At 45.8% G+C, this 26,266-nt stretch overlaps 1 protein-coding gene across 3 annotated transcripts in view; it reads right to left on the bottom strand.

The window, feature by feature from the left end:
- The window catches only part of MTUS2 (microtubule associated scaffold protein 2), a 498,194-nt gene that overhangs the window by 7,481 nt on the left and 464,447 nt on the right, over positions 1 to 26,266 (bottom strand). For all 3 annotated transcript variants that reach the window (XM_053312197.1, XM_053312196.1, XM_053312198.1), the window contains exons 9-14: positions 20,263 to 20,477; positions 18,267 to 18,372; positions 11,712 to 11,785; positions 9,164 to 9,262; positions 8,648 to 8,767; positions 3,337 to 3,434 (exon numbers count right to left, since the gene is read on the bottom strand). In XM_053312197.1, the coding sequence (XP_053168172.1) occupies positions 3,337 to 3,434; positions 8,648 to 8,767; positions 9,164 to 9,262; positions 11,712 to 11,785; positions 18,267 to 18,372; positions 20,263 to 20,477 (712 nt within the window). The remainder of the gene's footprint in view (positions 1 to 3,336; positions 3,435 to 8,647; positions 8,768 to 9,163; positions 9,263 to 11,711; positions 11,786 to 18,266; positions 18,373 to 20,262; positions 20,478 to 26,266) is intronic.

Genomic DNA, 26,266 nt, shown 5'->3' with positions numbered 1-26,266 from the left:
GTTTAGTTTATTATCGTCATAAAGTACAGTGTGCTTTCGAGTCGGTGTCGACTCTTGGAGACCACAGAGCCCTGTGGTTGTCTTTAGTAGAATGCAGGAGGAGTTTACCATTGCCATCTCCCGCACAGTATGAGATGATGCCTTTCAGCATCTTCCTATATTGCTGCTGCATGATATAGGTGTTTCCCATAGCAGGGATTCGAACCAGCAACCTCTGGCTTGGTAATCAAGTCATTTCCCCACTGCGCCATTAGGTGGCTATATCATCGTAGACCAGCACAAAAGAAAAGCACAGTACAATTAACGCTGATAAAACTGTGCACATAATATTCCCTGAGAATAAGCCCATTGGGCATAAAAGAGACATCTTTTAATGTGGTGACCCTCTCATATTTTGCAGGAGAAGAGCAACATTGGTTCCTATCCAACCCCAGCATAGCATCTCTCCAGGGGCTGTTGCTGGTGTTTACCTTATGTTTCTTTTTAGATTGTCAGCCCTTATGGGAAAGGGAGCCACCTTTAGCATTTTTAATATATAAACTGCTTTGAGAACTTTGTTGAAAAGCAATGTATAAATATTCAAAATAGTAGTAATGGGCTTACTCTTGTGTAATGCCATTTGCACAATCTGCACACACACACAGTGTGGCTGTCTGCTGACAGGTGCGGTTTTGATAACACCAGCATGCGCTCAACACTGACTTGTCTTGCTTTGGCAAGCAGAAACCAAATAAAAGCCCTTCAGTTTATCATCTCCCTCTCTCCCACATACAGTGTCAGGAGTGACTTTTTGCTGCATCATCTAATGCTGACAACAGCAGATCACAGGAGGAATGAACGTTCAGGTTACAGCAGAGATGGCTTTTCTGTACAAGGGCAAGGACGGGACAGGGAGCATCGCCCACCTATTAAAAGGCAGCCAGCAGGTACTCCATTTACTCAGCCAAGGGACTGGATCCTCGGGGAATAGTTCCGGTTGAGACAGGTGGGAGACTGGATGATGGATGCAGATAATCAGAGTTTTAGCATTAAGCTCAGTGACCGTGGTGAGCCAGCAGGAAGCACAACAGGACAACCAAACTGAAGTGATGCTTCTTGTTGTAGGGATTTGAGGCTACTATCATTGTTTCTGGGGGCATGCATTCAGTTCTTTCTGATGTACAGAACTGCACAACTGCATGGTTGTGTTATGGTGCTATTCCTGGGGGATCGATGGGCCGGTTGCTTTGATCTGCCTCCCCCCATCCTAAATAATTACTTTCCAGTTACAGCTGCATCGAACACAATGGGCTTTAGCATATTCTGCAATAAACGTGTTATTCTTTGAAGGTACCCCAAGACTCTTTGTTGTTGTTCTTCCTATAACAGACATCTGGAGCTTCCAGTTTTGATGTGTTTTCCCCCGCCCCCACGTTTGAACTGGTTTAAACACAGGGGTTCAAAAACCTGTTCATCGTTCTAAAAATAGAAGGCCGAACAGGTTTGTGCACATACCTAATTGTAAGGTCTTCTATGGAGGTCCTGCTTTGGTCCTCTCGCCATTTGAAATACACAGGGGAAGCTTACCAAGGGCAGGGCCTTTTCAACAGTGGCACCAAGACTCTGTAACCTGCTGCCAGAGAAGCTTGTTCTACTCCTTTCTGGCTGTGTTCTTTCAGAGAGCTGTTGCAGCTCTCCTTCTTGGCTATTTTGCTGCGTTCCCTTTGTTGGCTTTTTGTTTCTGTTTCACATCCTGCTGTTTCATTTAATTTGTCTAGGCTTCTCTTTATATATATTAAGTTTTAATTCTTGTTTTAGTACTGAATTATTGTTAACTGCCTTCTTGTATTGTCGGAGTAGTAGGAGCTATTGTTATTATTATTAATTGGTATTATTATTATTATAGTCTTTTTGAGCCCCACGAACAGGATATGGATATTTTAAGAAATAAAATAACACATGCTGCAGGTATGAACAAAAAGCAGCAAAAACAAAACAAAAAATGACAAAAGCCCCTATAAAATTGGTGTAACGGGGAAAGATAAGCAGCGACACCAAGATATGCCACGCTCAGCTTCCATACATATATGGCATCCGTGGTGGTCTTTAAATGCAGTATTTCTGTGACATTCCTGTGCCCATATACTATGTCTTGTGCTAATGCTTAGCAGGGAAATTCACCCATCTGCAAAGTGGTATAATTTGAAACATACGACTATGGGTTTCAGTAGTGTCTGCCCCAATACCCAGATGTTTTCAGCACAGATGTTGAAGGTCAAGTGCTTGCGAAATAAGCTTCAAGTCAGCACTGATCCGCTGTAAATGAGTAGTGTTGACAACTCCTATGGAGGAAAGTTTTGTTTATGGAGGACTCTGTGTATGGAGGAGTGGGTTAATCATTATAAGTTGTACTTTAAAGCATTCAAATTACTTCAGAGTCAGATCTTAACTCTATTCAGACACCACATTGTTTCTGCATTCAGATGTCTGTACACATGTACATGTTTTTGTGTGAATGACTGTACCTGCATTTGTTTTAAAAGTGAACCTAGATATAGGTTCCTCAAATGCATGGTACAGATAGGAAGAGTACTGCTGTACTTGTGTTCAACATAACATGTGAATAATTGTACCTCTGTACACTGTGCAGGGATTGCACAAGTGCTGAACATAACATGTGAATAGGGCTATTGTCTCAATAATCCTTCTGACAACTCAGTAAGTGAGATCAGTGGCTGACATCCAGAGCAAGGATGCTGTAGTGTGGTAAGACAGCAGCCTAACAGAACTTCCCAGCTAATTCCACCAATGCAGCCCTTCCCTTCCCCAGGAAGCCTTCTGTGCTAGACAAAAATATGTCCCCAAGGGCTGCAAAACCCTCAGTAACATATTCTGGGGGGGGGGCACTGGGGACTGCACTGGTGCAGTTATAGTTGGGAAGTTCGTAAAAGGCGAAAGATTTATACGATCTGAAGATAAACCAGAGTATGTTCGGTGAGGCTGCTCAGGAAGTTTGGTTAGGCTGCTCTCTTGCTGAACGGGTGCACTTTTGCTCTGGATATCCTCCAATATTATTACCCATGAGGGGCTGATTCCAATAGCTAGTGATAGAAATAAGGCCAGCTAATGAGTTTTTGTCTGAGTCAAGATCTGAATCATTCATTCCTCATTTACAGCTCAATTTCTTCGACATTTTGCTACTCTGTCTCAATTAGCTGAAATGAACTCCAGACCCCTTTCAATTCTATGATTCTATAAAGAGTTGCTTCTAATATTAACATGAAAAAGGTGTAAATTAAAACTAGCTGATAGCTGCCTTTTAAAAAGTTAAGTTCAGGAGCAAATATTTAGACAGACCTTGTCACCACAGTGTTTTGATCAATCCTGACTCTGAGGTCTTCGTTTTGCTGTTGAAGCACCTGGATTCTTTCTTCCAGTATTAAATTCTTTTCAGCCTGCAGTGATAGAAGGGTTAGTTATATTTAAATTGGCAGAGTTCAGTAAAGGAGAATTTCCCAAGATGACGGCCCCACCAATTCATCCCTGCAGATTTTTAATTTTTTTAATTTTAAATTTTAATGTGTGTTTTTATCTATTTATCTATTTTTATGAATTTTAAATGTTTTGTTTTATATGATGTGTTAATTTGTACACCGCCTAGAGATTTCTATACTAGGCAGTATAGAAAAACAATAGATAGATAGACATATAGACAGACAGATAGATAGCTGTGGCCACTGGAGCCTGATGGTGTTGGGTATAAACTAGGCATGAGCACACAGTAAAAAATTCCAGTTTCTGACAAAGTGCGTCATGAGAAGACATGACAGGGACATTGTTGGGTGGGGCCATGTCAGCTATTAGTGGGATGACAGGAATCTGCTCTTGCGGCCCTTTTGTACTCACTTTTAACTGGGTGGGGGCAGGGTAGAGGACAAGTTACATTTTGTTTTACCTTTGCCCCAAAGGGAGCACACACATGCAGCCATGCCTGAAGCCTCAGGAAAAAACTTCATTTTCCAGAAGCACCCTGAGCCATTCAGTTGAACAAATGGAAAAAAGGCCAATTCCAAACTCAAGCCAAAGAAGGCATCTGTGTGCTCCCTTCAGGGAGAAGGTAAAACAACATGTAGCCTGTCCTCTCCCTCTCCACTACTGGAGGGGGGGAGGAGGAGGAGGAGGAGGAGGAGGAAGGGTCCGCCAGACCTGTCAGATGCCTGACAAAGTTCCACAACGATATCAGGGAATAATTTTATGTATGTATTGTTTGTTTGTTTTAAACTCTGTATTTGATCTTTGATCTAAATAAACACTGATTGATTGACTGACATCAGGGAGACTCCTGACAGTTCCAACTGTTGGAGGTCATTGCAGAACTCCCTCTGACAATGCCCAACAGAGGGCACATCAGCGCCAACATCTCTGATATCTCCAGCTGTGTGTCCGGCATGACACACAGCTAGGGATGTGCATGAGCCAGTTCGGCACCTCCTTTGGGAAGCGCTGAACCAGCTCAGGCGGCCACAGCCAAACCGGTTCGACGGGGCAGGGAGCAGTCCCCTTAAGGAGCCGGTAAGCAGGTCTTTACCTGCTCGGCTGCCGCCCTGCTGCTTTTCTGGGCACGCTGCCTGGGGCTGCAGTGCTGTTCCCTGCAGCCTGTGTACGCGGCGTCAACACACACATGGCGTTGCAAGTACCATTTGCTGACCACGCAAATGGTGTCCACACATGTGTGGACGCCATGTGTGTGCCGCTGTTGCGCATGCAGTCCGCAGGGAACAGTACCGCAGCCCAATGCAGCCATTGCTAGGGTGAGCGCAGCACCTGGAAAAGCAGCAGGGTGGCCGTGGAGCAGGTAACGAGTGGACTTGCTTACCAGCTCCTTAAGGGAACCACTCCCTGCCCCACCAGCCTGGACAAGAACCATTCAAGCACATCTCTACACACAGCCCTAGTATGAATGCTCAGGAACTCATCTCTAGACTCTCTAGCCTGATAGCTGAGGAAGTTAGGGTTGTCATGTCCTAAATTAGAGGGAGAACCTCTTCTAATTAAGTGCACCAAGGTGGAAAGAGGTTTCACCGGTGTATCTGGCTTGACAAGGGCCTAGCTGAGACCTAATACTTCATATTTGTACAGTGTTTTCAGCATCCAAAGCACTCCACTTATATCACTTATTTTGTTGTAATTTGTACAACAGCCCTGTAAGGTAATGGTAAATAAAGTGCGCCTTCGAGTCGGTGTCGACTCCTGGCGCCCACAGAGCCCTGTGGTTGTCTTTGGTAGGATACAGGAGGGGTTTACCATTGTCATCTCCCGTACAGTCTGAGATGAAGCCTTTCAGCATCTTCCTATATCGCTGCTGCTTGATATAGGTGTTTCCCACAGTCTGGGAAACATACCAGCGGGGATTCAAACTGGCAACCTTCTGCTTGTCAGTCAAGCATTTCCCTGCTGCGCCACTTAAGGTGGTTCTGTAAGGTAAGTCAGACTTCTTATCTTCTATTGCGGAGGAGGGGCTGAGATAACAGTGATTGTCTGAGGCCACCTAGTGTATGAATTGTATGATGGAGAAACACTTTTGGAGTCCCTAATCCCATTGTTAATGGCAGGGCTGTCCTTAGAGTGTCCTGGTGGGGTGTAGGGCCTGGGGCAATCACTCAGTGCACGGGAGCCCCTTCCAGTTAATTTTAGTGGGCGTTAAAGGATTGGGGCCTGAGTTAAAAGAGTGGGACCTGCCTCAAATTTGCAGAATTCACACATGTGGGAGGAGGGGCTCAACCCTGGAGCATACAAAATAATAAAAATATGTGGAATTTGAGAATGTGCAGAGTGCCTTCCTTCATCACTGAGGTTGGGATGAGGGCGAAAGGATTTGGGGGCCCAGTCCTGAAACATGTGAAGTAGTAACCCCTGCTAACTTGGCAAAGAGGCACCTTTTACCGTGGTGATTCTCTTTAATTAGCAGGGGGAGAGTAACTGGCCCTATCCACCCCCAGCACAGTACCTCCAATGGCTGTTGCTGGTGTCTGTCTTGTGTTTCTTTTTAGATTGTGAGCCCTTTGGGGACAGGGATCCATCCATCTTATTTATTTGTTATTTCTCTGTGTAAACCGCCCTGAGCCATTTTTGGAAGGGCGTTACAGAAATCGAATAAATAAATAAAAATAATAAATAAATACATAAATATATAAATAAATACATAAATACATAATAAACACACACCAGTACTCTTGAGCATGCTCAGAATGCCTCTCTTGTATGATTCATACAGTTCATGGCAGAGGTAAGAACTGAACTGGGGAAGTCCTGATTAGCTCAATCTCTTAACTACTACGCTGCACCAGCTTTCGCTCTCCTACTCTCTGCAGATCAGATTTCATCAGCTCACAGGTTCTAGGCAATCTCTGTATTAGCTCAAACTGGCTAGTCTGGCACAGTCATCAATCTCCAAATTCTAACTTATTAATTTAAAAGAAATTAAAAATGCTCAAGTGTTCAAATGCTTCTCACTCGTCCTGGTGCTTTTGCGCTCTCTGGCCAGAACAGTGGAAGGGAGATAGGTGCAGATTTACTGCACATGGAACAACCAGATAAAACTGCTTGTACATTATTTCTTACATCTCCATAAGGAAAATGGCTAGAATCTCATGACATCTGAACATTCTGAGAAGAGGGCTAGACTATCTGTGAGGGAATCAGATCTGTACAGGCTGCCCATACATGGGCTCCAAATGTCCCTGGTTAATACTATGTTTACCAGAGACAGTGCCTGTTTTCTGGAGTCTGTCCCTGGGAAATCACTATCCCTGTTTTTGCCTTTTGGAGATGTCTTGTTCAGTTCTTAAATAAATAAAAAACATGAGTTTGTTGAATTGTCTTTCTTCAGGATTCAGCTCCCTCTCCAGAGACTCTGAAGATTCAGTCTCCATGAGTGGGTAAATACATCATGTCCATAGCTCACCTGTGTGTAAATGGGAGCACAACACTAAGACGTGCTGCAGTGCACAGCAAAGAACAAATGAAATCCAGCAATGTGTCAGTCCATGTGGGGCTTGGGCAGTAATCCTTGGTATGAGAATTGGTTGTTACAAAGGTATCCCTGTTTCCATCTGTGAAATGCTGCCAGTTATAGGCTGGGCTCAACTGCTTTGGATGCACTTTATTACTTGCTTTCCATTCCAAATTTAGAAATTGCTCGTACGGGAGCTAAATTTTGTGTGCTGGCTGCTAATATTAGACAAGAGCAGACTACATTGGATTGTTAAGTACACTAGAGGTGTGCACGGAATGCACATCCTGGAACAGAACACCAAGTGCCAGAATGTTCCATTGGAACAACTGGCCGAGCTGGTTGTTCCAACAGAATAACCCTGTTTAGACCTGGGATGTTCCGCCATTCTGGGTGGCTGTGTAAATAATCCGGGGGCCTGAGGGTGGTGTGTGTATGTGGGTGTGGGGGGGGGAGGCACCTTTATAAGTTCCACTTGTGGAATTCTCTGCCACAAGTTGTGGTGACAGCCAACAAGCTGGGTGGCTTTAAGAGGGGTTTGGATAACTTCATGGCAGAGAGGTCTATCAACGGCTACTAGTCGGAGGGCTGTGGGCCACCTCCAGCCTCAAAGGCAGGATGCCTCTGAGTACCAGTTGCAGGGGAGTGACAGCAGGAGAGAGGGCACGCCCTCATCTCCTGCCTGTGGCTTCCAGCGGCATCTGGTGGGCCACTGTGCAAAACAGGATGCTGGACTAGATGGGCCTTCTTGGGCCTGATCCAGCAGGGCTATTCTTATGTTCTTAAGTTATTACTATCATTGATTGTCCAAGAAGTGATGAGAAGCAGTGCCACGCCAGCATCTCACGCAGTGGAGGCAGTGGAGCAGCCATTTGTGTGCCGTAGGTGGCTGCTTCTTGGATGATCACTGGTAATAATGACTTCTAACGTTACTTCTCTTGCCCCCACTGCTGAACATTCCAAGTCAGAATGGGGCTGTTCCGTTCCGAGTCTGGAACAGGCCCTTTATTTAAAGGGTATTCTGTTCCGGGCTTGAAACACAAATGGCCTGTTCTGAGTTGAAAAATCCCACTCTCAGAACATTCTGCACATCTCTAATGTATACTATGTATTAGGTTATTTGTTTTAGAATTGGTCACATTGGGTTACTTGTACATATTGTTGTTTTATTGTGTATCAGTTTAATGTTTGAATGGAATGCCCGAAACAAAGTACTATGGTACTACTTTGCATTTGTGGCATGCTTGCAGCCTGAATCGTACACCACACCTCCCAGGTTGCTCAGCCATGCCCTCTGCACATTCACAAGCATGTCCTTATTTTCATCAATGAAATGTTGTAGGGTATGTGCCATTTCCTTAGGCCAAGTCAATGGGACTTGTGCAGAAAGAAGAAGGAAGTCTTTGCTGATTGAGGCCCCTGGAATAGGGGACAAGAGGCAGTCCCCTATTCTACCCAATAAGCTGCCTCCAAACCTTGGAACAACTTCAGGAGCTGCTGGTGGGAAACAAACCTACAACCCTGGAACAACCTCCATGTGCACACACGCGTCTTTATCATGGGGCTCTTCACATCATAGCTCTTGCCAATAACAGCAACTTTTCCTGACCTTCCATATCGTTTTGAAACAGACCAAAATCTCGACCACCAACTCACCAACTTTTCTAGTTCCATGATCCTCTTTTCCTGTTGATGAATTAGTTGATTCTTCATCTCCAAAACCTGCTTTAGGCTAATCATGTCTTCCTCTAAGTGCTGATAGGGAGCTAGTGCAACCTACAATGAAGAAGAATGACCATGAGAAGATGGAAGAGCAGACCTATCCAGAATGGTTCTTTCTGCTCACAAAGAAGAGTGTCCTTTGGTGGGTGACTCCCCCTATTCCCTTCAGGAAGCAGAACTTCCAGAATCCCTGGAAAGTTCTGCTGGAAGTATTTTACTTTTGAGCAGTGGCTTTTTGAATAATTTGTGGACTGCACTGGGAAGGAGGCCTCAGGTTCCAACTATTTTTCCAAGGAGTATTCAAGTGATTACAATGATCCTCCTTTACATACATTTGTGACTTTAGTTACAAATGTGAAGTTAAGTCATAGATTAAAAAAAGGAAGAGGAACAGGTCTTTTTGTTTGTACAACTTACATGCATGAAACCATATATGTCTATCTCTGTTACCTCTAGTTGTTCTTCAGTATTTTTCTTTAATGCCTCTTCAAATCGTTTTGCCTTGTCCTTTAGAGAATGGCTCTGAAAAGTGAGGGTATCTACCTGATCCTGTAATCAACATCAAGCACAAACACAAGTTGCCTCATAGGCAGCAAGTCTGATCCAGAGAAAGTCAGTCAGCCCTAAGGCTTGCTGAATCAACAGGACAAGTTGATTATGACTAAGATAATTTGTAAGAGAGTGCAAGAGAGTATGAGAAGATTTCCTCCTCCATGCTATACACAACCATTTCTTTTAGCCCACTGTTGTATTTGGACGAACAGGTTTTTTAAGTGCTACAAAACCTTGTGGTTGACATGCAGACTAAGATTTTGTATGCCTAGCAATGTTTTTGGCATGCAACAGGGGAGTGATTTATGCTGATTTCCCCTTCCCTCTACAGCCCTCTGCGCTTCCCAAAAATAAGTCCCTGAAGGTTGTGAGAGCCTCAGGGACACATTTTCAGGGGACACAAAAAACTGAAGAAGGGGGTGGGGGTTGAAAATTGTACTTTCTCTTTCATTGCACACATGAAACATTATTTGGTGCATGCGATATTAGTCTTGATGTCAGCCTAAAAACAGAATAAGCACCATTGGTCTATCTAGCTCTTCTGCAGCCCTATCTGGAGATGCCAGGGATTGAACCTGGGATCTTCTGCATGCAAAACAGATGTCCTACCACTGAGCTATGGCCCCATCCTTATTCCATGATAGTGGGATGCTGGGTCAGTGTGGGAAGCAGGACTGGTAGGTTATGGGCCTGATCCAGCAAGGCTCTTGTTAAATTCTTATGGGAAATGTATAGAACACACAATAGGCAACAATGCTTCCATAATGCTACTTCCAATGCAACTTATGGTTACATGCACCATAATGCAGCCATCTGTCTGCAGCCAAAGTTATGTGCCATCAATTGTACAAGTTTATCATGATCAAGGTCATTGTTCTTAGTCCATGAAAAGAAGTGTGAAAGGATTTAGAGACAATTCCAGATGTGATGCCATTCACATATAGCAAGACACCTAAAACACCACGAGTAAACATCTCTCACACTGCTATAGCTATATGTGAAGGGGACCACAGCATCTCCATTATAATGATCCAGATTATTTGCACAGTCAGAACAAAGCACAGATGCAAGGGGCATTCCTCTGTACTTTATATAACACATGTCTGCTTGCACATGAATATTAGAATGTACGACAGGAGTCTATTGCTGCCTAGAATGTATGACAGCAGGCTGCCACAGCTTCACACACACAGGCAAGAGCAGGTTTAGCTGCCTTAGCCCACTCTTGACTGCACATGTGAACGGCCTCTATGTCTCAGGATGCAGGGGGTGGGGGGAAAGAAGAGTGTAGGTCAGTGGTAGGCACATGCTTTGTCTGCAGAGGGTCCTAGGTTCAATACTATGTCTCTCCTGTTAAAAAGACACCAGGCAGTTTTTCACACCCGGCTTTTCATTCACATCTCCTCCAGAAAGGAGGGTGTGCATTCCAAATTTACCCCAAAGTCCCTGAGAGCTATCAGGGAGGCAGGTACAGAGGGAGGCCAGCGGCGACCCAGGTTCAGCTCCACCCCCTGCATCAACATCCAACTCTGGGAGCAGTTAGCCACACTCCGTGCGTCAGATGCGGAGGCATGGTTCAGGTCCCAAACACGGTGCTGGAGGATCTAGCTCGCAAAAGGGGCTAGCCAATGCCGCATTTGTGGCGTGGCCAGGAGTGTCTCTCCCTGCCTAAAAGACAGGGAGAGCTGCTCCGGCCGTGCTGCAAATGCAGTGCTGGCTGGTTTTGCTCCCAACAGGACCGTGCAGCCCCGTTTGGGACCTAAAACAAGTCCCCGCATCTGATGTCAGACGCAGGGGACATGTCAGGGACGCGAGGCGTGGCCCCTGAGGTTCTTTGAACCCGTTTGTTCAGTGGTGGCCCCTGCGGGAAGCACTTCACACACAATTCGGGTTTTTCATCAGACGTTAGAGTGTAGCCTGATTTATATCGGGGTAAAAAAATATATTCACTTTTTGTGTTGGGGGTTTTTTTTGGTACAACTTTGAACTCGCAGTAAAGCCTTGCAAAAAAACCCCAAAACCCATGGTAAAGCCTGCTGTTTGGGAAAACTCCAGGCAGCAGGTGCTGGGGAAATCTCTGCCTGGGACCTGAACCACAACCAACCAGAATAGACAGTACTGGGTCAGATGCCAGCAAAGATGGAATAATAATCCAGCTCAGTATAAGGCAGCTTCCTATCCATCCAAGACCCTCAAACACCTTCAATGCCCTGTAAACAAGCATATTTGCAGGCAAACACAGAACACCGGTCATGGAAATGAACACAACAACATGCGGGGCACTCCATGACACAGACACAACTGCTCTGCCAGGAGCCCATTGGTGCCTGTATAGTGTTTCTGCTGTTGAATGGCTGGAAGAATTCCAGTTCTTGAAAAATACATCATAACAAGCTGAATTGTGCTGACACATTGTTAAGGTGTTGTAAGCAGTGGAAGTACTAACCTGGAGTGACAGACGCAGCTTCTCAAAGTTCTCTTCCAGTTCTTTCTTTTCCAGTTCATGGGCCAGTTTCAATTCTAAGGGGGGGAAACTCATCCATAAATACCACACAGTATGGTGGCTTGAAAATGGGTACGTGGCACATTCATCACCCACAATTCTTAGGGGTCTACTGAGCACAAAAAGCATGGTAGCCTGATTGCCATTTGACTTGCTCAGTCACTTATGATGTCCAGTGGCAGTGTACATTCTAGTCTACTAAACCATAGAGTGGGCAGTAGCAGCTGGAAGGAGAGCCAGACAGGATGCATGCCTCATTGGGCACATGGGCTGCTTGAGGTACCCATGACTCAGGCTGGCCAACCATTTCCTGTACCCACTTAGCCATCAATTTAGGTTAAGGACTAGTACATTCATTACAGCCACAACACAAATATTGCGTGAATGATACTAAGCAATAGTGGTGAGTCATTCAGCATAAGAACATCCTGTTGGATCAGGCCCATGGCCTGTCTAGTCCAGCATCCTACACATTCGTCCTACCAGATGCCTCTGGGAAGCCCACAGGAAAGAGGTATGTGCATGCCCTCTAAGCTGCTGTTGCTCCCCTGCAACTGGTATTGAGAGGTATCATGCCTCTGAGGCTGGAGATGGCCCACAGCCATCAGACTAGTAGCCATTGATAGACCTGTCCACCACGAATCTGTCTAAGTCCCCTTTAAAGCCAACCAGGCTGGTGGCCATCACTACATCCCATGGCAAACAATTCCATAGATTAATTATGCACTGTGTGAAAAAGTACTTCCTCTTGTCAGTCCTAAATTTCCCAAACTTCAGTTTCATTGGCTGACCCCTGATTCTAGTGTTGTGAGAGAGCAAGAAAAAATTTTCTCTGCCCACTCTCTCCATGCATAATTTTATACTCCTCAATCATGTCTCCCCTTAGTCAACTCTTTTCCAAGGTAAAGAGTAACAGATGCTGTAGCCTAGCCTCGTAAGGAAGGTGCTCCAGGCCCCCAATCATTTTGGTTGCCCTCTTCTGTGCCTGAGCAACAGAAGCTCAGTATGTGAATCAGGAGGCTTTTCTCCATATCACTTCATACTTCCAAAAATGGTCTGCAGTGGCATTGAGACAATTACCTGCTCTGTGTACTGTTTAATTCTGGTTTGTTATAAAAACATTTATAATCTGCCAAGATTAACCAAGGCAGCCAGAAGATAATACAGAAAAATAAAATATTAAATAAACACAGTAAACAAGTTAAGTGGAAAGGGATGTGGTGGGGCAGGCTACATCAATTCATGAGCAGGGGCTGAAGAACTATGGGGAGCTTAGGGGAAATGTTTGGATCTGTTGTACTCCTGAAGATGTCGTCAGGGGTGTAACAGTTGGGAGGAGAGATGGTCTTGTGGTAGCAAACATGAACTGTCCCCTTTGCTAAGCAGGGTCTGCCCTGGTTTGCATTTGAATGGGAGTTTACGTGTGTGAACACTGTAAGATAGGCCCCTTAGGGGGTGGGGCCGCTCTGGGAAGACCACCTGCATACTTGCATGCAGAAGGTTCTAAGTTCCCTCCCTGGCATCTCCAAGACAGGGCTGAGAGAGATTCCTGCCTGCAACCTTGGAGAAGCTGCTGCCAATCTGTGTAGACAATACTGAGCTGGATGGACCAATGGTCTGACTCAGTATAATGCGTAAGAACATAAGAACAGCCCTGCTGGGTAAGGCCCAAGGCCCATCTAGTCCAGCATCCTGTTTCGCACAGTGGCCCACCAGATGCCGTTGGAAACCACAGGCAGGAGTTGAGGGCAACCCCTCTCTCTTACTGTTACTCCCCTGCAACTGATACTCAGAGGTATCCTGCCTTCGAGGCTGGAGGTGGCCTTTAGCCCTCTAACTAGTAGCCAATGATAGACCTCTCCTCCATGAAGTTATCCAAAACCCTTCTTAAAGCCATCCAGGTTGTTGGCTGTCACCACATGTTGTGGCAGAGAATTCCACAAGTTGATTATGCGTTGTGTGAAAAAGTTTCACTCAGCTTCTTATGTTCCTAGTGTACAAATTAATTCACAATAAACTGAGCGATTCTACATTTTTAAAAAAAAATAACTCAGTTTGACAAGCTCAGTTATGAACCAAGCCAGGGAGAGTTTGCCCATCACTAAGACAGACAGGCTGCTGATCCTGAAAGCGCCCATAATCATTATTTCGGTGTTTGCCTCTGCAGACAATTGCTGATGTAACTCTGAGTGGTGCCAGTGAGAATGTGAACAACGGGTGGAACTTCCAGCCCTGCTTTTGACTATGTCATCATGTACACCATTATCTTAAAATAATAAAATCATGTTTGAAAAGGGCTAAAGTGTATGCTGCTTTTCAACAAGAAATTATCAAAACAATTAACATCGATGTACATAATTTGCAATCCTATGATTTATAGTCATATACAGAAATGAGCTATTAATGTCCAAAAATCAGATAGCCTTTACACAAATCAGGGGCGTAGCAAGGTTGGAGTGGGCCTAGAGACAAGATTTTAAAATGGCCCCCACTCACTGAAGCTCAGCTCATGAAGTAAAGAAATCTTAAATGAGGCTGAATAGTGCTAACAAAAAGCACAGTTATAGATATATATAAATAACCTATGTGCCACTTTAGAATATCATCCTAAATTATTTTTTTAAAGGTTTTGTAAATTGTGGATGATGCAAGTCATTTAATGGCACTAGAGAAAGACATGCTGTTCTGGTAGCTCCAGGTCTTAACACTCACACCAATTTCGGAGGATGAACATAACTGAAGGAAGCCTGGGCGGGTGCGCGACTGGGGGAGTCAGTCATGTGACTTGCCTCTGGGGGGACCCCCAAGGCAGTGGGCCCCCAGACAACTGTCTCCCTTTGCCCTATTATAGTTACGCCCCTGACACAAATTAAGGCCAAAGTCCTCCTTATGAGCTCAAATTCCACCAGGTCAGTATTTTATTTATGTACTAGCTTAACCTACGCAGAACATCTGTGTGCTAGTACTTGATTGCTCCACTCACCCCCCTGCCACAGCCCCACTCACCTCAGAGATCTCCCCACCCTCACCTGAGCTGCCCTCCTCCTCCTCCTCCTCCTCCTCTTCCTCCATCTGGTTGCTTCCATCCCCCTCACCCCTCTTGTTCACTCCTCCAACCCTTTACTCCACCCCCCTCACCTTTCTTGGTCATGGCTACAATGTTGCTGGTGCCTATTGGCCAAGCTGCAGCCTCCTATCCCCACAGACCTCCCCACCCTAGCCCCACTCCTGCTCCTCCCCACAGGAGCAGCAGCAGCAGTAGCAGTGGTTGACCAAGCCCTTCCTCATTGCTGCCACTGCCATGACTGCTCATTCCCCTCAGGCTGCTGACAGGCCCTGGCCCATCCCTTGCATGCCTGCCTCCCAATGGCCTTGGTAGCCCCAAACAGCAGCAGTTTGGACCCTTCCTTGCTGCCGGTGCCACCATGGCCACTCATTCCCCTCAGGCTGCTAACAGGCTTGGGCTCGTCCCTCATGCTTCCTTCTGTCTCTTCCCCTCCCTTCTTCTTCTCTCTTTCTCTCTCCTCCATTCGCTCTTCCCCACTCTTTCTTCATTCCCCCCCTCTCTCCCCACCTCTTTCCCTGAGTTAATGGATCTTGTTCATATTGTTTCCTCATCTAATTCACACAATGGCAGCCTCCTTCTCCTGAAGGGGCTCTTTCCTCCCTCACGACCCCTCTCTTCGCAGACCCAGACCCACTATCCATTTATATATATACAGATTCCTCTCCTCTACAATCAAGAACATCTTCCGACCAGTAACAGTTGCATTCCAACTGACCATAACCATCACAGGCTCCTCCTCCTTATCTGCATATGGAATTCCCACTGCCCAATCACCATGGTGCTTCTGCTCTCACAGGCTCCGTCTCCCTATCTACATATGGAATCCCCATTGCCCAATCAGGTGCTTTTGCTTGTGAACTCTCATGAGAGCTGCCACACTCGGGATTAGCCATGGCTATGTCTTAGAGAATTAAATATATAGATTATTACATTTTTACCTGCCCCTTCCTCCAAGGAGCACAAGACAGTGTAAGACTGCCCCACTGTGCTCTTACCCACATAACAACCTTTTGAGCTAGGTTCGGCCAAGAGATTGCAACTGGTCCCAGGTCACTCTGTGAATTTTAGGGCTGCACAGGGAATCAACTCAGAAATCTCCATTCTAACATTCTGTTCACAACACCAAATTGGCTTTTATGTGTTTAAATAACCAAGGAAAAGAGCAAATGCATTTCCTATTCTAAAGGAAATAATTATTTTCGCTGAATATTTTAAAGATGTTTTTCCAGTTAGAAACATCAAAGTAACACATCACACTCCTCAACACACACCTCTCAACTGAGAATTCTAGGCTCAGCCCAAAGGCTGTATGGTGTAGTGTACATTAAATATGGCTGTTCCTCAATATTTTTAAATCATTCATATGAAATTTTAACTGACCCTAAAGTGATCTTTGGGTTAACAACCCACAGAATTTTTAAGCAGAGTGTGTTAAAATTTAATAACCCTGCTAATTGCTACAAACAGTAACCCCATAAATATAATCTGTGCTCTGATCAGCTGTTCCATTGCCAACTTCATCCACAAGAGGGTGCTCTAGACTAGTATGGAACCCTCAGATTGTCTGGGAACGAATGACTGGTAAGAAATCATATAATATAACTAAAATTAACATATCAACATATCTTAGTTCAGAGGAAAACTTTGTGAAAATGTAGCAGTAAGCAAAATTCATGATAGAAATTGACTGCAAAGTACATATAATATAGTGTGGCCAATGCTAAACATCATTTAAGAATGTTAAGATAAATTATAGCTCTATGGATTAATCATCAGAAAGTTAGATAGAGATCAAATCAATTTGCTCATACCCATAAGACAAAGAGATATGTCCTGGAATGTCAATACAACTTTCAATAGTTGACATAAGGAAAATTACTCAAAGTAGTACCACTGAAAATAAAAGGAAACAAAATTTAATTTCAATGGGACTATTTGGGAGTGTTATCCCTCATTGTGTCAGCCAACTTCAAAAAGACTGCTGCCAAGGCATTTCTGAATCACAGCACCTCCAGGAGCTACAGATGGAATTCTCCCCTAAAATGAGAGGAGTGCCTGGGAGTGTCTAAATGAGAGGAGTGTCTAACCATGGGAGTGTCTGGCACCCTATGTGCACTACACCACCACTCACTCTGGCGCACTCCATCGCCCCCCAAGTGCACTTATGGGGCTGCTGAAACCTCCATTATACCTCATTGGGAAAAATCTTAAAGATGCGTAAACTTCAACAATTCACCAAAAATCAGCCCTTTGCCCAATCCCTCAGCAATTTGGGTGGTAGCCTCCACCCATTAGGCACTACCACTTCACCCCACTCTTCCACCCCAGATCCCACTTTATGCCCCAAATCTGCCCCAAAGACACTAAACCTTCAACAATTCACCAAAAATCAGCCCTTTGCCCAACTCCTCTGCAATTTGGGTGGTAGCCTTTACCCATTAGGCACTTAACTTAAACTGAGTTTTTCCCCACTGCCTTGTGGGTGGGAGTAGGGTGTAGTTGGCACATGGCAATTGACAATTGGCGCTGTCGAAAAGACAGTCAAAATGAATAGAAGAAATGAAGGTGTGTAATGAATCCTCATAAGGATTCATTGAGTGAAAGTAATTATACACCAACGAATCCGAACACTTGAAAAATAGTGACCACACATTTTGCTCCATAACTCCACTTCTATAAGGGCTAGAGCTTAGCTTTTTTAAAAAAAAGAAAGCTGGGAATCTGGGGGGATTAATAGGACAGATCCAAAACCCAAATCAATTCAAATAGAATCAGCCGCGATTCGATTTGTACCCGAATCTAGCCAATGGACCACAGGGGTGATTCGTTTTGTCTCTGAATCATCCGAATCAGCTAGATTCGGGTACAAATCGATTTGTAACCGAATCGATTTGCACATTCCTACTCTGGATAAGATCTGGTCTGGCCATGCAACAGAATGAGAGGTAGAATGCTGAGATGGTAGACTATACTATTTCAGACTGCAGGTGGGGGGATGCTATTCTGAACACTTCCCCACATTTCAGAAAAAAATAAACACCCCTGAATATAGAAAATCAGCACATCAGGGACGCAGATTCTAGCTCCTCCCACTAGTTTCTACTTACAGGGAGGTTAAGGGTTTATTTGCTTTGGATGTAAGTGAGCATTCAGGACTGCAGTTCTCCACCTGAATCTGCAAATACAAGAGTCCATTCTACAGCTCAGAAATCAATCGTTTGTTTATTTATTTGTTATATTTATTTGAAATCCTCCACTTCAGCCCTCTGGATGTGTAGACCACACCAATGGCAGCTTCACATAGGTCATGCAATTATGTTTTAAATTCTATATACTGCCTAGGCACAAAACAGTTTTTAATTAGGTCTCCCATGGCTGTTCCCATTGCCCATTCCGAGATAACCACGTCTTTGCTAGTGTTACGGAAGTACCTTGAACTCTGTGCTCATATTCATCCTGAAGCATTGCAACTGCAACTGTGTGGCTATTTTCCATCTCTAACACGGTCGCTTCCTGAGTAGCTGTAATGTCTTCCACCTGTTCAAATAACAAAACAGTAAAGTTACAGAAGATACAAGGATAGCCAGAAAACAAACATATGGATTACTGATTGATTGATTGATTAAGTGCCGTCAAGTTGGTGTCGACTCTTAGCGACCACATAGATAGATTCTTTCCAGGATGATCTGTCTTCAACTTGGCCTTTAAGGTCGCTCAGTGGTGCATTCATTGTTGTTGTAATCGAGTCCATCCACCTTGCTGCTGGTCATCCTCTTCTTCTCTTTCCTTCAACTTTCCTCAGCATTATGGACTTCTCGAAGGAGCTGGGTTTTCGTATAAGGTGTCCGATGTATGATATTTTGAGTCTGGTCATTTGTGCCTCAAGTGAAAATTCTGGATTGATTTGATCTATGATCCATTTGTTTGTTTTCCTGGCTGTCCATGGTCTCCTCTAAAGTCTTCTCCAGCACCAAAGTTCAAAAGCATAAATACTTTTTCTTTCTTACTTCTTCAAAGTCCAGCTTTCGCATCCTTAGAGTGAAAAAATTGTCCTAATGATTTTAATCTTTGTAGGTATAGACACACCACGGCATCTAAATATCTTCCAAGGCCTTCATTGCAACCCTATCATATGCTAGGCTGCAGCGTATTTATTGACTGCTGGATCTTTACTGTTGATGGTTGAGCCTAAAATGGATCATAGAACAAATCAATCCAGAATTTTCACTCGAGACACAAATGACCAGCATCAAGGTGGGCAGAAAGACACAGAACTCCATCTCGCGTCTGTTAAAGTTCCAGTGCATTGACCTTTTGCACCAACTATCCTAATGACCACTAGGGGCATTGGGAGTAGAAATAGTGAGTAAGGCTCTCCCTAGCTATAATCTATGATGCCTGATATGACTCTACAGGTATTTCCTGTGCTGAGTCAGAATCCCTTCCTTTCCTCTTAGAGAGCAGATGGAAACATCTCTTTCTTTCCCTACCCATTCATTATGTAGTTCTTTAGATTAAGGATTAGGTCTTTTCTATCCAAAGGTGTACTTCACCAATAAACCTACTTAGCATTTTATTCTACAAGACAAGAATCTCCATGTGTCTTCTCTAAATAGCTGCAACAACAACAAAACTCTGCAAACTACTCTGTAACTGGAGTGAGTAGCTTCTTTAGTGCTCTGCTAATTAATCTGAAAGACCTTAAAGGCCAAGTTGAAGACAGATAATCCTGGAGAGAATCTAAATATGTTGTCGCTAAGAGTCGACACCGACTTGACGACTCTTAATCAATCAGAGATTACAACCCCCAACATCATCTCATGCTTAGTTCCACCCTACGTCCAAGCACATGTGGTAGGCTCCCACTGCCAGTGACAGGATGAAATTAACTTCCCTCCCTTTCTTGTAGCTAATGATAGGACAGTTAAGTGCATGGACCAGGTCTGCTAAACACATGAATCAGACCATTGCTTCATCTGGATCACTACAGTCTACACTGACTGGCCGCAGCTTTCCAAGGCTTCAGATGGGTCTTTCCCAGCCCTGCCTGGGACCTTCTGCACACAAAGCATGTGCTCTACCACTGGATTCTGGCCTCTCCCCCAACTGCAAATTGCTGAACTGTGGTCTGTATTTACTAACCATCAATGGTGGTCATGTGGTGGACAAGTGTAGTTGACCACTCTAGATTTTTAGGCGAATGTAAACTTTATTGTGGGCACAGACCAGCAAAAAAACCCCACAAGGAAATAGCTTTACACACAACAACAAATCTTCATGTTTTGCCTACATGGATCAGATTCCAATCATGTGCAAGCACCCTCTGATATCCCGAGAGCTCAAAACTGGCTAATTCTGGCACTGTTGGGCCTGCAATATATCCCTAGCGGCACACAATTCATCCAATATGGAAGGTCTATGACCAACCTGCTCTTGGTGCTGGCTCTTGATCCTGACCAGCTGGGTCCCATGTTCCTCTTGCAGGTGGTCTATTTCAGCACTGTACTGAACCTGCAGCCGCTCCTCAAGGGCCTGGAGCTCTTCCTGCTGCTGCCAACTGAGCTTCTTCAGCCTGCTCTCGAACCTCCTTTCCAGCTCCTCCTTCTCTTTTTGTAATTTCTCATATCTTGCTGCATTGAGGGCTGTAGAAAGAGAAGGGGGCGGGGGGAACAACCTCTAATCATTAAGGCTACATGAGAAACCAGAACAAGATGGTTTTTCAATATCTGGATTTTAATGTCTAGTCTAACTAGAACAGGCTTGCATAACTTCTGCCACACCCAACTGAATGCAGTCCATGAACCATGTAGAGTGGCCTACTAGGCTCTTGGTAATCCTTCTGCCCAGGACTGCAACAACAACAACAACAACAACAACAGAGTGCATTTTTAAAAGGATCTAGCACAGGTGTTCTTAATGTGGTCCAGGCCCAGGTGGCCCGTGGAAAAGCTTTGCACTGCACCAAATTCAATGTCCATCCTGGTGAGCCAGAATACAGTTCTTGAAAATAACTATCCTGAGTACTTCCCCCACTCCGCTCTATTTCTTATTGGAGCCTTATATTTTAGCAATGAGATGGGACCCATGGGTAACACCTGAGAATCTGGGGGGTGGGAGTGGTGGTCCTATAAGTGCAAAAAGTACTTTGTGCATTGAAAAACCACCGAAATTGTAAAATAGGCAATAACAATAATGCTAAATACAAAACCAGATAGGAGTTACGACATTCCCAAAGTTGTTCACACTTTCATAACAACAAAAGAACATCATAACAACCCTGCTGGATCAGGCCCAAGGCCTATCTAATCCAGTATCCTGTTTCACACAGTGGCCCACGAGATGCCTCTGGAAAGCTCACAGGCTCTCACCTCTTGGTGACAGCATGCCTTCTCTCTTGCTGTTGCTCCCCTGCAACTTGTACTCAGAGGCATCATGCCTCTGAGGTTGGAGGCAGCCTACAGACACCAGACTAGTAGCCATTGATAGACCTGTCCTCCGTGGCAGGTCATGGAGGGGGTTGCTATCGATCATGTATTACCTGCTCTTTTGGTATTTCTGTCTCAGATTTGGGATCAGATTTTTTGTTGGATAAACCAGGTATTTTGAACATGAGATTTAGAGTATTTTCTCCTAATGACTCAGAGGCGATCTTTCCCTCGGACCTTGGGGATATATGGTCTGCGGCCTCCTGTCTCCAGGAGGGGGGCCTCCAAAAATTTGGGGGGCCTCCCCCAAAGGCCTGCCGCCACCCCGAGCCCAGCCCACTGCTGCCCAGCAGCCTTTACGCATCTCTAGGAGCAGCACGCTGATCAGTGTGAGGCTCCCTCTCACCTCAGAGGCCGGCCTGTGCCTCTGGCTCCTGCTAGCCTAACGGCCCATCCCCGTCTCTTCTGTTGACGTCCTTGCGGTGCTTGGGCTTCCCAGAAGGGGAACCCAGACACTCTTCAGACACACATCTATGACCCCCACAGCCCCCTGTCTCTTTCTGGGCTGCATGGGCCCGGCCGCCTTTGCTGCGTGCAGGGTTGGAATAGGGAAGCCGCTGAGCAGATCAGCTGGCTGTGCAGCTGCAGCAGGTTTCTCAGGGTGCAACCCCATAAGTTGGCATTCTCCGCTTTTTCTCTTCAGAACAGGCCCACGGGTATACATGGGCAGTTCACTGCACAGCCTGCGTTGTGCCCCTAATCTGTGTTAAGAATTGAATTGCATTGCCCTTCGGAATCAGCTTGGGGCCATGTGAGGAGAAGAGCGGGGGCTTCAGAATGCAGGCGTGCTGCATGTGCACCACACCACTCTCCCTTGCAGGCAATCCGCTGCCGAGGAGTCCACCGCCCGTCCTTTGACAGAAGGGGTTGGTCAGGGGGAGGCATTGGAGGGTGTTCAGGGTGGTGCCTTGCCTTATTGGCCATCGAACCAAGCAGGTGGTGGTGATGCAGTTGCTGTGCACATGGAAGGTGCTCCCCCCCCCGCCGGCTCCATCTCTCCCCATCCCAAAATGAGCGGAATGTGACAATTGCAGCAGGTATAGTTGCCAAAGTCCGAAGCCAGCCAGCCTGCTGGGAGGAGACTCTGGCTACCAGCCCCACCCAGGCAGCTGGCGGTGGGAGGGAGGTACAAGATGCAGCAGGCTGGGGGGCCTCGTGGTAGCAGGGGCCTCCAAAGTCCTTCAGTTCCAGGCTCCAAAATGTCCTTGGGGCACCACTGTATTGACCCTACATCCCATTCCACTAGATGGTCTCCCATTCCTTGCCAGAAACCAAGCGCGCAGCTCTGCCCCGCTTCACCAAAACTTACCAGCCACCATTCCTAACAGCCATTCCCAAATTCTGGGCCAAGCCACCCATGATTCCAACCCCAAACCATCTTCTGCATCTACCCACTGACTAGGTATTTTTTTAAAATCACATGTTGGCAGCCCTAATTTAGCTCGTATGCTAAACCCTGTTCAGATGTGCTAGCACTGGCTACTGAACCATGTGATGAAAATACGGTACTTTTAGAGCTTTTGAACCCTCACTCCTGGCTTCTGTAGAGACTGGATACCACTTCAGCGCATATATTAACCCATATCTGGAACAAAAGTGGGATGGAGCTAGGAAAAACCACATGGAAAATGAATGCTTCATATATATTTTTGAAGTGATCCCTCAGTCTGAGAATGATTAAAGTCAACAGGAAATTAAAAATTAGGAAAAATTCAGTAGAGAGGAAACAGATGTAGTCCCGTTGCACTAGGAATGCCCCCGTCTATCTTGACCTTGTAAAGGGAAGGTGAAGCAAAGGGCTGCTCTGCCTCATCAGATAGAGGCGTGGTAGGGGATACAGTCAGGACACATTGCTGCAGAAGCATCCCTCTCACCCAGCTCTGGAAACTAGGGTGGGGTGCAATGGAAGGCCCAAGGCCAGTACATTGTGTGCTCTCTGCAAGTGCAGCATTTTGCAGAGGTGCATTGTGGTCATGTAAGCACTTCACAAGTTCAAGTCCTCTCACATGTTTCTGATATTTGGGTCCTAAATATCTGAAGGAGCACCTCACATTGTACCAACCTGCTCGCTCTTTACACTTATCTGGGGAGGCTCTCTTGTGTCTCCCACCTTGATTGGAGGGAGAGTTGGTGGACATGTGGGAGACAGCCTCCTCGTGGGATGCAACGCCCTCACTCATGAGATCCATCGGGCTCCCCAGCCCTGTTGCCTGCTGCCATCATTGTCTGAAGACATATCTGTTCCAAGCTGCTTTTAATCTCTTGTATTCCCCCACATCCCTTCAGACCCAATTCTGCACTTGAAAATGGCTCCTCTGAAAATTCTTGTGTGCTCCTTTACTGTATCTTCTAGCTATTGTATTGCATTATTTGAGAAGCCCGGCTGTTAGAGGTGGCTAAGGGCGCAAACATGCCCTTAACCCAGCTCCTGAGATCGTGCGTCAGAGTGAGCGGCTTGCAGCTCACACTGACACAAAGACAGGCACCTAGAGCACCGTGGGATTCTCAGAGGCTGGGACGACGCGAGTCCCAGCCTCTGTCTAGCTGCATTACCGGGAGCAGCACAGATAGTCATCCACGCTGCTCTTGGCAGCATTCATCATGTGGGTGTGTGGCTTGCATGCCACAGGGGACAGAGTGCTCATCTGGGGGAAGGTAAGTTGAACCCTGCCTTCCGCACCCCACCCGCTGGACCATGCATGGTTGTGTGAATAGCTCCATTGTTTTCTTATGGAATGCTCTGAGCTGTCCTGATCTTGTTGAAAGGGTGAGATAGACATCTTTTAAATAAACAACCAAACAGACAATGAACTAGCTAGTTAGCCAGTAAGGTGGCCAACTGGTGGATTATGGGCCAGACCTGCCTCCAGCAACCCTATCCAATTTTATTCAGTACATGGGAAATTGTTTGACTGCAATTTCACTTATAAGGAAAAGCAAAACAAACAAACAAAAAGCATTAAAATGGTAAGGAATCGTTACATTTCATCTCTCTTTTGGATGTTGCATATGTAATATGTGCATGTAAACTGCAAAACACACACGGGGGGGACAATGAGCAAGCACTCCATCACTGTGAAATCCTTACTGCAAAATGGTGCCAACTTGTATTATGCAGCCTGCTCACTCCTGAGGGAGTCAACGTGTGCAGATAAAAATACACTCCTGGACCGCAGGTCACTTTCTGGAGAACAGAGGGCCTCTGAAGCTGACCATCAACTTCAGCCGGAAGCAGACAAAAGAGAGATCAGGATCTCTTACTAGATCTCAGGGGCAACGAGGAGTGGATTTTTGTGTCAGAAGACGATGAGCTCCGTTTTGGTACCGAGAACCAATTCCTTGACTAACCATGTCCTTGTCTTTAGAGTAAGTAGAACATAAGAACGTAGGAAGCTGTCTTATACGAAGTCAGACCATTGATCCGTCTAACTCAGCACAGTCTACACTGACTGGCAGTGGCTCTCCAAGGTTTCAGGCAGGCATCTCTCTCATAGGAACATAGGAAACTGCCATATACTGAGTCAGACCATTGGTCTAAATAGCTCAGTATTGTCTTCACAGACCTGGCAGTGGCTTCTCCATGGTTGCAGGCAGGAATCTCTCTCTCAGCCCTATCTTGGAGAAGCCAGGGAGGGAACTTGAAACCTTCTGCTCTTCCCAGAGCGGCTCCATCCCCTGAGGGGAATATCTTGCAGTGCTCACACATCAAGTCTCCCATTCAGATGCAACCAGGGCAGACCCTGCTTAGCTATGGGGACAAGTCATGCTTGCTACCACAAGACCAGCTCTCCTCTCAGCTAGGGATGTGTGAGCCGGCTCACTTCGAGCCGGGCCCAGTTGTTCGGGTGGACTGAGCTTGAAGTGGACCAACCCGGTTCTAAGAACTGGCTCAGGTATACTTGTAAAGGGGAATCCGGCAAGATTCCCCTTTAGAAGAAAAGGGAATTCCCTAGTAATGGGGGGGGGCAAGAGAAAGGCTACATCTTACCTTAAATTTTCATTCACAGGAGGCAGTGGAGGTGGCAGTGACATCAGCGGCAGCGGGGGCTCCTCCAGCCTCCCCTGCTGGCCTCCCCATTGACAGCCCCAGTTTGGGTCTCTGCACACACATGGAGGGCATTAGAGTGACCTCCACACATGCACAGAGGCCATTTGTGTCACCAAACAAATAGTGTAGTGATGCAAATGGCCTCTGCGCATGCACAGAGGTAACTCTAATGGCTTCTGAGTGTGCAGAGAGGCCTGAACTGGGCCACATGTCATTTGGGAGGCTCGCAAGGGGGTTGGAGGAGCCCCTGCTGCCGATGTCGCTGCCACCGCCTCTGCCATCCTCGGCGACTGAAAATTAAAGGTTAAATGTAGCCTTTCTCCCCTCCCCCCACCAGCACTCTGCATTACTAGGGAATTCCCTTTACTTGTAACGGGGAACCTTTGCCAGATTCCCCTTGACAAATATACTCATCAAGCTGGCCCGCGAGCTGGTTCGACCTGGTTCGATGGCCAAACTGAACCGGATCCGTTTCGGCAGAGCCCAAACTTGGACCGAGTCGGTTTGAATCTGGTCTGAATTCTAAATGAACGATTTTCACACTTCCCTACTCTCACAGCACGCACATTCCCACTCTCAGCCTTACCTAGAAATGGTGGGGAGTGAACCTGGAACCTTCTGCATGCAAGCAGATGCTCTTCCACTGAGCTACGACCCTCATAATGGTTTTAAGTAATTCTGTAATTTTGCTGCATGGTTGCTTAGTGATACATTCTGTATCAACTTCCACTGTGGTGTAAAACGATCAGAATCCAAGTACAAATGAGCTCAAACTTGCAGCTGGGGATTCATTATAATTGAAACCCACTCAAGCTTTAAATTGATCCTGGAATGAAACCTGTCTTTCAGCCATGTTCCTAATGGAACTGGCACAGCATAGGTTGTAATATGAAGATAC

Source organism: Hemicordylus capensis, chromosome 3 (assembly GCF_027244095.1).
Source record: "Hemicordylus capensis ecotype Gifberg chromosome 3, rHemCap1.1.pri, whole genome shotgun sequence".
Taxonomy (NCBI): domain Eukaryota; kingdom Metazoa; phylum Chordata; class Lepidosauria; order Squamata; family Cordylidae; genus Hemicordylus; species Hemicordylus capensis.
The sequence above is the reverse complement of the archived record's forward strand: the minus strand, read 5'-3'. Positions and strand labels throughout refer to the sequence as shown.